At 34.7% G+C, this 12,965-nt stretch overlaps 1 protein-coding gene across 2 annotated transcripts in view; it reads left to right on the top strand.

Annotated features, from left to right (window-relative positions):
• The window catches only part of MEMO1 (mediator of cell motility 1), a 191,254-nt gene extending 180,412 nt beyond the window's left edge, over nucleotides 1-10,842 (top strand). Inside the window, exon 9 of one of the 2 annotated variants that reach the window (XM_033938653.1) lies at nucleotides 10,178-10,842. In XM_033938653.1, coding sequence (XP_033794544.1) covers nucleotides 10,178-10,309 — 132 coding nt within the window. In that variant the 3' untranslated portion in view covers nucleotides 10,310-10,842. The remainder of the gene's footprint in view (nucleotides 1-10,177) is intronic. The other variant, XM_033938654.1, reaches the window with a different exon arrangement.
• Nucleotides 10,843-12,965: the final 2,123 nt, after the last annotated feature.

The following is a 12,965-nucleotide window of genomic DNA, read 5'->3' as shown; positions in this document are numbered from 1 at the left end:
TGTTGGACTGCAAACGTGAGCTAGGATTTAACAGAAAGAGGAAAAGTCCTTTTTGTTTCTTTATTTTATTTACACCACAGCGCCAGTGTGGTTAGGAGAAGCCAAAGGGGGTGAAAAAGCTATAAAACCCACCAGGAGTTTTGAAAAAAAATCACCCAACTGGGCAGGAAAATCGAATTGAAAAACCAATTCAAGGGGCGTGGCTTGGACACGCATGAAGAAAGTCGTGTAATTGAAGAGCTCTGTTAAAAAGACCTTGAAAGATTAAATAAATTGAATGAAAACGGAAGATATATTAAAATTTCACTGGTCCTATGAATAATAAAGAAGAAAAAAGGATGGCAACTGGTAAACAAAATAAAAACGACTTTGCTGTATCAGGAAGTAGCAAAAGGGCAAAACCGGAGCAGGAGAGCAGTTTAAAACTGACAGACACAGAAGTTATGAAAGAGTTAAAAGAAATTAAAGAAATGCTTTCTATTATTACTAAAAAAGTTACCGATTTAACAGAAGAGGTTTCAAATATAAATAAGAAGATGGATGTGCTTGAATTGAAATCTAACAACTTAGAAGAAAGAATGCTGACAGTTGAAGAGGAAATCTGTTATAGCCAAGCAGACAGGAAAAAAATTGAAATACTTATTAAAGACCTGGAAGATTTTTCGAATCGTGAACGAAGAAGTAACATCCGTCTGATTGGCTTGCCAGAAGGAGCAGAAATAGGAAATCCTGTCACCTTCATTGAAAAATTACTTCCCAAGCTACTTCCGTTGCAAACGAAATTTCCCATAGAAATAGAAAGAGCACATAGAGTGCCTTTAAAAAGAGCAGTAAACCAGCAAGGACCAAGACCTTTTATTTTTAAACTATTGCGACACCAACAGGCCATAGAAATATTACAACTGGCCAAGAAAAATAAAGGTTTGAAGTATCAGGATGCTTTTATACATCTAGTGCCGGATTTCGCAAAAAATACAGCTGTTAAAAGAAAGAAGTTATTGGATTTAAGACCAAAGCTGAGAGAATTAGGAGCGAAGTTTGGATTGGTATACCCTGCTACTATGAAAGTGACAATTGGAAACAAAACTTTATCTTTCAATGATCCAGAGAAATTAGAAAAATTTATTCAAAACCAGGAAGTACCAATGTCTTCTTAAATTGTTTATCATATTTTAGTTCCTATTTATAGATAACTGAATATAGTTAAATAACTAATTTGATAAAAAGGTATTATAAATTGATTTGGAAAAACGATATAGAATGTAATATATTCAATTCAGTTCAAATATTCTACACTAACGATATTCAAAAATGGAATTCAAATGAAATCAAAATTCCAAAAAAAAAAAAAAAAAACTTCTATTAAGGGAATAAGTGAATGTTTTAAACATGAACTAAGTTTATTAAAGGAAGATATGAATGTATTAAAGGAAAATATAATATAATATTAAAGAATGAATTTATAAGGAAAGATGTTCAGGAACATTCAATATTAATTAATAATTTTCAGATAAATGATTTTCATTTTTAGAAAAATAGAAAATATTTGAAAGACTACTTTATAATTTTAATTAATTTAATACAATATAAAGTAAAGATCTTCCTCCATGGGGGGATGCGCAGTGGGGGTGCATCTCGAACATATATAACACTAGATACAGAGGAGAGAATAAAGACTCAGATTCCCAGATGTCAAAGCGAGGGAACTGCATGTGATGGACAGAGCAGACACCGGAACTATAAAGAAAGACTTTTGTATAACCGTTGAACTTATGGACAGATCTTGTTGCTGCATCGTATTGATCATATAAAGAGAAGAACTACATACATTGGGAAAAGAAGAAAAGAAGAGAAAATGAAAATTCAAAACGGAATAGAAAACTACAATCAAGAATAAAGGTGGACTGAGATATACTTGAAGGAAATGAGTTTGTATTGAAATTATTCTCTCTTCTAGATTCAACTAACATAAAAGTAAAAGAAATATATATGTGAAATCGAGATGTGCTTTTACGGTGGGTTCCTCCATAGGAGGGGGATTTTTTGATCATAAAATACTTAATTATATATCATTGAATTCCCATATTATTTAAAATAAAACAAATAAGAGATTATTTATTGATATATATTTATTACAAATATAACAATTTAGATAAATTAACAATATAATATGCTTTGAATATTATATATATATATATATATATATGTGTGTAACATGGCTAAATTATATTATATTTCATTTAAATAACAAATGTTTTAATTTATAGAATACAATAAGAACAGGTCTTATGGAGTTCTTTATTATCGACTTAAGATGCGTGCTACCAAGTATACACAATTTTTAATTAAAAGGGAGGGTGGGGTGGGGGATGGGAATAGGAAGAGGGGAAAATTAATAATTAAATCTAGAATAATTAAAGAAAAGTGCAGATATCTGATCAAAATTTTATTATTAAGAAGATATTTAATTTTACTCAAATTATTAAATGACAACTAAAATTTTTTCAATTAACGTCAATGGTCTGAATCACCCAGTAAAAAGAAAAAAAATGTTAGGTTTCCTTCACAAGCAAAACGCGGATATTTATTTCATGCAAGAGACACATCTTACAGGGAATGAATCTAATAAACTAATTGGGGGATGGGTATCTAAATGTTTTTTTGCTCCTGCCTTAGGGAAAAAGGCAGGAGTAGCCATACTTATTAATAAGAAATGTACTGCTGATTTTAAACTTATAAAAATTGATCCATTAGGAAGATGGGTACATATCAAAATGATAATGGGAAATACAACCCTGGACTTATTTAATTTATATGCTCCTAATTCAAATCAAATGGAGTTTTTTAAAAAAATTCAACAGATATTACTACCATTGGCTACTTCAAATTTGATAGTAGCTGGAGATTTCAATGCTGTTATGGATCCTATTTTGGATAAGAAACCTAGTAAAATTATAAAATCATTAGGGCTAGAAAATTTGATACAATCTTGTGATTTGGTAGATATATGGCGTATTCTTCATTTTAATGATCAGGAATATTCTTTTTGTTCTCAGGTCCATAAATCATTTTCAAGAATTGATTATATATTTGTTTCTAGTAATTTAGCACAAAAAGTTATGAAAGCAGTTATTGATCCTATTATAATTTCTGATCATGCTGGTGTGTGGATTGATCTAAAAAATGATATAAAAACAAATTTTACATCAATTTGGAAATTTGATAATGCCTTACTTGCTGATGAAAATTTTGTAACAGACCTAAAAGTAAAGATGAAAGAGTTTTTTCAAATTAATAGCACAGACAATATGAATATTGAAATTATATGGGATGCTTGTAAAGCGACAATGAGAGGAAACATTATATCATATTCGGCTTTTATGAAAAAACAGCTTAAAAAACAATTTATGGAATTAGAGGAAGAAATTAAATCATTAGAAAAAAAATTAATTATTAAATGGGAAAATGTAGTATTACAAAAACTATTAAAAGTTAAAACTAAATATAATGAACTCTCTTCACAATTTGTTAGAAAAGAAATGTTCTGTCAGCAATTTAGATATTATGGAAACTCAAATAAAGCTGGAAAAATGCTAGCAAATTTTCTTAAAGCAAAAAAAAGAAAAACTAAAATTATTGCAATAAAAGATACAAAAGGTAATACACACACCAGCACTAAAGATATTGTAAAACAATTTCTTGATTTTTATAAGAGTCTATATACTTCAGATTCTTGTGAAAATAAAGAACAAGATGGCTTAGAGTTTTTAAATTCATTTATTGGACCAAATATTCCAGAACATATAAAAGGAAGTTTAGAAGAACATATATCATTAAAAGAAATAGAACTAGCATTGAAATCTCTTAGAGTTGGATCCGCTCCAGGTGGAGATGGATATACTGTTGAATTTTATAAAACATTTCAAAATATTATATTGCCTTATTTATTAAATTTATATCAATATCAGATACATAATGAAAATATATCAGGTACTATGGCAGATTCTGTAATTATTGTCTTACCAAAACCAAACAGGGATCCTACATTGGTTTCAAACTACAGGCCCATATCATTGTTGAATGTAGATGAAAAATTGCTTGCTAAAGTATTAGCATTAAGATTGGCAAAAGCTCTTCCTTTTATTATAGATGTACACCAAACAGGATTCGTTGCTAAAAGACATTCCTCACATAATACCAGACTGGCACTTCATTCTTTAAACTTAGCGAAAACTATGAATGAACCAGCTTTCTTAATATCGTTAGATGCAGAGAAAGCATTTGATAGAGTGGAGTGGAAATTTATGTATCAAGCTTTAAAATGGTTTGGAATAGGTCCCTTTTTTATTAAAATGATTCAAACATTGTATAGCTCTCCTGGAGCAAGATTAAATATAAATAATAACATTTCAGAAAGATTTAACTTGTTACGGGGGGTTAGACAAGGTTGTCCTTTATCTCCCTTACTTTTTGATATTGTTCTTGAACCCTTATTAATTGCAATAAATCAAACTAAGGGAATAAAGGGGATCACATTTTCAAATTGGGAATATAAATTATCTGCATATGCAGATGATATTCTTTTATATTTGAGGAAACCGGAAGATACCATTCCATGTTTATTAAATTTATTAGATAAATTTGGTAAATTTTCTGGATACAAAATAAATTGGGAAAAATCTGAAGTTCTTCCAATTAATGTCCATTGTACCAAAGGATTATTTGATTCATATTCATTCCAATGGAAAGAGGAAGGAATAAAATATTTAGGAATTGTTATTAAAAATACAATTGATGATACAGTAACAGAAAATGAAAAAATTCTATTAAAAAAAATAACAGAAATGTGCGAGCAATGGAATCCTTTACATCTTTCATGGTGGGGAAGAGTTCAAACAATAAAAATGATGATCTTACCTGTGGTTTGTTATCAAATGAGTATGATTCCGATATTTTTTCAGGGGTCATTTTATAAAAAATTAAATAGAATACTTACAAAATTTGTTTGGTTTGGGAAAAGGCCAAGAATCGCTTTAGCAACATTACAAAAAACAATTAGAGAGGGAGGGGTAAATTTTCCAAATTTTTATAGGTATCATCAAGCCTATATTTTAAGACAGGGTATGTATTGGATCCTCCCAGACCTCATGGAGAATGTACCAGACTGGTTATATTTAGAATGGCGACTCTTGTTTCCATTATATCCGGAACATCTTATAAGTATAACAATGCCCAAGAGATATAAAGATCACAGAATTTTATTAGATACATGGAAAACATTAAGATTTATTAGTAATATTACAACAGATCCAATAACTAAATCGTTAAATCAATCCATTTGGGTAAACTCCAGGATCAAAATTGGTGGATTCAAAATAATATGGAAGCAATGGATAATTGCAGGTATACGGTCTTTAAATGATATTATAGTAAATGGATCCATGCTTAGTTTTTCACAATTGCAACAGAAATTTGGATTGAACATAACACAATATTTTAAATGGATGCAATTGAAGCAAGCCATCCAGGAAGGGTTCCCTGAATGGAAGAATCTTAATACTCAATATAGTTTGCAAATCCTTTGCTTTCAGGTAGATTTTTTGGGACACCAAGCCGCAAAATGGTATAAATTATTATATGGATTTTTAAATTAAAAAAAAAGAACAGGACTTAGGGACATTTGGAGTATTGAGATAGGACAGACAATTTCTGCAACTCAATGGCAAAAATTTTGGTCCTGGAGAATACATACTACAATGTCAGCATCTATGAGTCAAACATGGTTGTTTTTATTACATAGAGTTTTATGGACCCCTACTCGGTTACAAAAAATAGATAGTTCTAAATCTAATAGATGCTGGCATTGTAAGGTAGAAATTGGGACATTAGATCATTTAATCTATTTTTGTCCCTGTATAAATGCCTTTTGGAAAACAATTTGGCCCCAAATTAATATATTATTAGAAAATCATGTTGGACTTACATATGACACAATTTTATTTGGAACAGCAATGAGAACACAGAGTCCAATATCAGCAAACAATAATAAACTTTTATTGATATTAACAGGGGTCGCCATACAACAAATTACTCAAAACTGGAAAGATCACACAAAATTAAATTTCACTTTTTGGTGGAATTCTATTTGCCATATATATAAGATGGAAAAAGCAATAGCGTTACAACATGGTTATATTAAAAAATTTAATAAAATCTGGGGACCATTGGCTCTTTTTTCTAAAGATCAGATATCATAGCACAAGGATAGATCATATAATAGGGGTTAGGGTGGGTACAATATTATAATAACAGATGATTTATAATTTATTGCAAAAGGGGTCTTTATATATGTTTGTATTAAAATATATATTGATGGATATTCAAGTGTATATTGAAAATTATATGTATTATATATTTATCACTTGATGTAAGAAATTTAAAATGAATAAAGAACTTTAAAAAAAAAAGAAAAACCAATTCAATAGGGCTGAATCGAATCAAAATTTTTTTTTCCTGTATCTGGCAGCATTAGTTTGCGCTACTGTCTTAGACTTTAGGACCTGGGATTGGGGAGAGATGGCATCCTCAGTACTTTATAATGCAAGTGAAACGAGGATTTGGTCAGACTTTTGAAGGGTCTGCAGAAAAAAATATTGTATAGGCCGGGGACATGAGACAGCAGGAAATGGGAACTTTTCTTCCTTCTATTTTTGTGAATGGAAAGGCTGAGGATGTCAGAGAGGTCAGTTAAAATATGTGCTTTATAAGAAAATATAATAATGTGTTTTATAAAGTTTATAGCATAGCTGGCCTACCCAGTGAGGTGTTCCTAGTGGTGATGGTGGCAGTGTGTCAATGTGTTGAGAGGAAGAGGTGGTCTGGGAAATTCTGCTGAGCAAACTCCGGGCCCATTTCCACCCCCCAGTTAGTCCACTCCACTCAACTGATTCACACACTGAGTGGGTCTTTGGGTGTTGTTTTGGGATCTCTTCCAGTGGTTTATCTCCTTCTGGTCCAAGGAAGGAAACTTTGTTATCCTTAGCATTGACCTACAGAATATGTTTGTAACAGCGCTGCTTGTGTGGCATTAGGCTATGTAGTGATCGAAAGAAAAAAACAGACCTTTGCACATTTTTGCACTATATGGTGGGTGTATGAGGAGATTCACATTTCCTGCACAGCTAAGTCCATGTGAAGTTACCTTGTGCTGTATTTGACATCTAGCAAGGTCTCTGTTTGAAAGGAAAGATCTAAACTTAAAAATGAAGTGGCCAGAAGTTATGGTAAAAGCAGATAGTGTAGCTGGTTTTAAGAAAGATTTGGACAAATTCCTGGAGGAAAAGTCCATAATCTGTTATTAAGACATGGGGGAAGTGTCTGCTTGCCCTGGATCGGTAGCATGGAATGTTGCTACTCTTTGGGTTTTGACCAGGTATTAGTGTCCTGGATTGGCTACCATGAGAATGGGCTACTGGGCATGATGGACCATTGGTCTGACCCAGTTAGGCTATTCTTATGTTATGTTCTCATCTGTAGGGGCCTTTGTTTTCACTTCTTATTTTAATGTATTTTTTTTCTGGGAACTTATCAGTGTTTTTTATAATGGGAACAAAAATGGAAGAGAATTAATGTGTGTGGAATGGGGGGTAACTAATTTCTTCAGCTAAATAATTCAATCCACTTCAAACAGACATAGGAGAACTTGTGCACCATTCACACACCCTCCAACCAAAAACGTCAAAAGAAAAAAACTGTTCGACAACCTCCTAGCCATTCGAGCTGCAACACTCGACCCCCAACTCTACAACCAATTGATATCAACCACAGACTGCAAAACCTTCAAAAAGAAATAAAAACCCTTCTATTCAAAAAACACATAAAACCGAACTAACACAATCAGAACTGTCCCAAGCATCACCTGCAACTTCTCCATATGTACTTCTAATGTCATGACAATTTAGACATAATTTATGTTATGTTATGTTTGGAATAATGGTTACATATATGAGGTTCAATAAAAGAAAATTTTCACTGCCTGTTTCTATTCTGACCATTTATTCCATTTCATGGTTATTGCAAAAAAAAAAAAAAAAATTTTTTTTACATGGGGGGGGGGGGGGTGTCAAAAAATGATGGGCCCCGGGTGCCACATACCCTAGGTACGCCACTGGTTGGCTTCCTTACCTTGATTGCCCCTCCTTGGTTTCCTTGGGTGTGGTGACTGCCCTTCTTGAGGCCCTTCGCAAAGAACTAGTTGAGAGATTGTATTAAAAGCATGTGTAATTTGCTGTGAAGTAACTAAAGAAAACTTGTGCCAATTTGGAGAATTCAAATTGTGTTGTCTATGGTAGTGAAAGAAGTAGGGAATCCAGTGAAAGCCTAATTTGATGTACATACCTTTTCACAAAAACCATCTGCAAGCTGTTGACTAGATGGACCAATGTAATGTTGTGATTCTATAGAAATTGTTATTAGTAACTTTACAACATTAAAAAGTTCTGTTCTAGACCCTACTCTTAAAATCAATTGATATTAGTAATCTTTTTTGGCAATCAATAGCTTTTTGATAAGACTCTAAGCTTGCATAATAAGAGATGAGGTAAAAAAAAAAAAAAATCAGGGCTTTTCCTCCAGTGTTGCTCTTTTTTATTTGTAAAAGTTGGTTTTCTCCCTGGAGCTTTATTGGTGTTATCTGGTTAAGACTATTGATCAGTGACTGCCTCAATAGCAGACTATGGACTTTCCTCCGAGGGAGATATGATGGAGATGTTTAAATACCTCTGGGGTACAAATGCACAGGAGACAAGTCTCTTTCTTTTAAATGAGGGGGGGCATAGGATAAAAGTGAAAGGAGACAGACTCAGAAGTAACCTTACAAAATAATTCTTCACGAAAAGGGTATTGAATTTGTGGAATGGTATCCTCATGTGCGAACGATTATTATCCCTTGTGGATGGTTCGCGGGGTTACTGAGACCTTTTTCCTCCATGTTAATAACCTATCTTTGGCTTTAACAAGAGATTTTGGATTTGGTTATAAGATATGTTATCTCTTGATCCTCATTGGATTTTGTCATAGGGATTTGAGAGGGACCAGGGGAGGAGAGGGGACCATTTGTGGGGGAGCTTGGGGGGGGTAGTGTAGGGGGGGGTTCACAGCAGCGGGAGGGAGTAGGCATCCCTCCTGACAAGTTTAGTTCTGGGGTGGTCATTGGAGAGGGGGGGACAGTATTTTTTTTATGGGCCAGATATTGTGTATGTGTTACACAGCGCATCTGCGCCCATAGAAAATAATGATAAAAACAGGCAGACCTGGCAGTAACACACAGTTCTAGACCTGTCAATTTTTTTGGATCAGTAGAAGTGATCACTAATTTTTGTGCATCGCCTCAGTTGGCTAGTTTGCATAGGTTTTAATATTAACAACCTTATTTGCATGGCTGAGTCAGAGAATGAGCAATCACATGGAAAACCACGTGGTGAGCCGTTTTGTGCATCAGGTCGACAAATATGATCGAGTGCTAAACCAGTCAAACTGGTTTAGCGATGATCGGAGATTTTAGTGCATCTAGCCCTTAATCTCATCTGATTTAAAAACTCTTAGATTTCTGAAGAATATAAGAATTGCCATACCGAGACAGCTCATGTTGCAAGATGAAGATTGACTTTATTTTTTTGTGTATTAAATCATACTGTTCTTTAAGACAGTTCTTATTTTTGTTTTATGTGTAATTGTGAAATGAATAAGTAGATGTAAAAATAGAGAGCAAAAAACCCTATAGATAATTGCTGCTTGAGATTTTGGGGAGCTGCATAGAGCAATTGACTTTTCAAAAAAAAAAAAAAAAAAATGGTTTTCACAATAAAAGTTAAGTGGTAGAGGTTGGTTATTTACCACTTGCTGTATATACGAAGTGAGCTCCTATAACAGTGGGAATGACTTAAAGAGCTGTATTCATAGGAGCCAACTTTTTAATATAGGGGGGAGGGGGATCAGGGATGCTACCTTCAACAAAATTATCCCCCTCTTGATATAATAAAGGAGTTTCTTCAATATTGGGGATACTCAAAACCCACTACCACCCACAGACTGTGTTAAAAGCTTATTTTCACCTTGTTTCTAGATTCTGCAATCTGAAACTACTTCACTTTAAAACTCTAATTTTACTTTTTTCTAGGCTACCATGGAGCTCCAGAAGAACGGAATAAATATGAGTTTTTCATTTTTGAATTACTCCCAATCAAGCCAGTGTCGAAGCTGGCAGGACAGTTCAGTGAGTTATGCAGCTGGAGCGCTAATGGTTCACTGAACCTCTAATTCCTCAGGAACACCACCAGGCACAGACCCAACCATACTATCTCTTCTCTTTCTGTATATGAGGTCCCAGCCTAACCCTTACAGAAATACAGCTGGTCTATGGGTTTACGGAATCCTCAGTCTAGTAGAAATCTCTTCTTTTCCAGTAGTTGTAATACTTCCTTTTTTTCCCCTTTTCTTTTTTTTTTTTTTTTTACTCTTTTTATATTCTGTTTAAAAATGCTTTCCTGTTTAGGACATTAGGAGGAAAGGCTGGCAGCAAAGCATGCTAGAAATAGCAAAACAAATGGATCGTCAAACATTGTGGCAGTGATTACTAATGCTGGTTATGAGAGATGGGCGTGAGCATTTTATCATATCCTATATTTGCACACTTTGCAAACCTGTGACCTTTACACGTGTACTCTGCTTTCAGAACAGTTTTGCAAGGAGTAATATGTAAAAGAAGAGTGGTAGCTTTTTAATTAAAAAAAATAAAATAAAATAAAAAAATGCATTTATAAATGATTCTGTATTGGAATATAATACAACTCCAATGTAGTCATTTACTACCCATGTTGTACAACAGATACCCTATATTTTAGTTGCTAATAAAGGGCTACCCAAACAAAAATGGTCTGTTTTAAACTTATTTTCTCTTGATTAGAAGGTGAAATAATTTGAACTACCTTATCTGCGAAAATAAGGCTTTTGGGTAGTGTACACGGTGTGCAAGATTTCCAGTTTAGTTTAGCTCTTAAAATTTGCTGTAAAAAAAAAAAGCAGCCTGTACGGTAAATACTGTAGCTGTTTTAAGAAAGGTTTGGACAAGTTCCTGGAGGAAAAGTCTATAATCTGTTATTGGGGAAAGGCATGGGGGAAGCCACTGCTTGCCTTGTATTGGTAGCATGGAATATTGCTACATCTTGTGTTTTGGTCAGATACTAGTGACCTGTTTTGGCCACCATGAGAGCGTGCTACTGGGATTGATGGACCGTTGGTCTGACCCAGTAAGGCTATTCTTATATTCTGTCTTGGCATATACTACTAGGAGACTACCTTTTGCTCATTTTCTTTTGATCGCATAAGCATCTTGAACTGAGCAATGTTTTTCTCTATGCTAAAAAGGAATATAAAAAGTTACTTCTATTTATCACTCCATGGCTAGTTTAATTTATTCTTATTATTTTCACAAAGCGTCCTAATCATTAATCATACAAAATATTTGTATTATTAAAAAGTGCTCAGACCACCAACTCAAAACTTATAAAAGGAAGCATAGGTTGTCATTGGGACCATCACCACAGTTTCACTGTCTCTTGTTTAATTTTATAAACATATTTATAGTCATCGGTTTACAGAAAGAACCTAGACAGGACAGCTTTCAATGACCAAGCAATAATGCATACAATGAAAGCAAGCATATAATATACTCTTAAAATGCAATCAAAAGACCCCAGGTAACGTAGTCATTATTTCAATTCTTTATCAGAAGAAAACCAGGACAATTCTTTGTTTCTGTTAAATCTAATAGGAGTTAATTCCATAAATTCAGAGGCATGCTGCTGTATGCACTACCTCGGGTTGTCTTGTGAATTTGTTCTTAGCTGTAAGAGTCTGAAGTTTTCACAGACTAGAATGTAAGGTCTTAACTGGTTGATAGCATACCATTTTTTTAATCCCAGGACAAGCAGGCAGCATTCTCAACATGTGGGTGACTTCACCAACGGAGCCCTGCAGCAGACAGCCTCGCAAGCAGACTTGCTTGAAGATCTTTTAAGAGCTTGCGAATGCTGCACCGCACATGCACGAGTACCTTCCCACCCGAGTTAGGGCGCGCGTCTCCTGTGAGGTACCTCAGTTCAACGTTTTCCGCGGAGCCGAGAAGTCTTGTTCACTTCAGCTCTGCACCTCTTCGTTGCCTTCTCGCACCATGGCTTTGTTATTTTTTTTTTCAGTCGCTGTGCCCATGCCAGATCTCCCTCCAAGAGAGTTTCCTTCAAGTTCGTTGCAACTTCCCCTTCAGGAAGCTCAGGCTCTTCTTCGCCTTCAAGCTGTCGAGGAGGTTCCCTTGAACCAACGAGACATGGGGTTTTATTCCTGTTATTTTCCAGTCCCAAAGAAGACGGGGGATTTGCGACCCATTCTGGACCTCAGAGCCCTCAATAAATTTCTAGTCAAAGAGAAGTTTCGGATGCTTTCTTTACCAACTTTGTATCCCCTGATGGATTAGGGGGATTGGTTATGCTCTCTGGATCTCAAAGAGGCTTACACTCATATCCCAGTCCATCCAGCCTCTCGCAGATACTTAAGATTTCGGGTGGGGAATCTTCATCTCCAATATAGAGTTCTTCTTTTTGGACTTGCCTCATCCCCCAGAGTTTTCACGAAGTGTCTGGTGGTGGTGGCTGCAGCCCTCCATACCCAGGGTCTTCAAGTTTTTCCATACCTGGACGACTGGCTCATCAAAGCCCCCTCTCAACAAGGAGTTATTGCAGCGACCCGACAGACTGTTATGTTCCTTCAATGTCTGGGGTTCAAAGTCAATTTTCCAAAATCCCAGTTGCACCCCTCTCAAACTCTTCAGTTCTTTGGGGCCATTCTGGACACTGTCCGGCTCAGAGCGTTCCTGCCTCAATCATGCCAAGATGCTCTTATTCGCCTTTGCC

This window comes from Geotrypetes seraphini, chromosome 3, assembly GCF_902459505.1.
Source record: "Geotrypetes seraphini chromosome 3, aGeoSer1.1, whole genome shotgun sequence".
Lineage (NCBI taxonomy): Eukaryota > Metazoa > Chordata > Amphibia > Gymnophiona > Dermophiidae > Geotrypetes > Geotrypetes seraphini.
The sequence above is the reverse complement of the archived record's forward strand: the minus strand, read 5'-3'. Positions and strand labels throughout refer to the sequence as shown.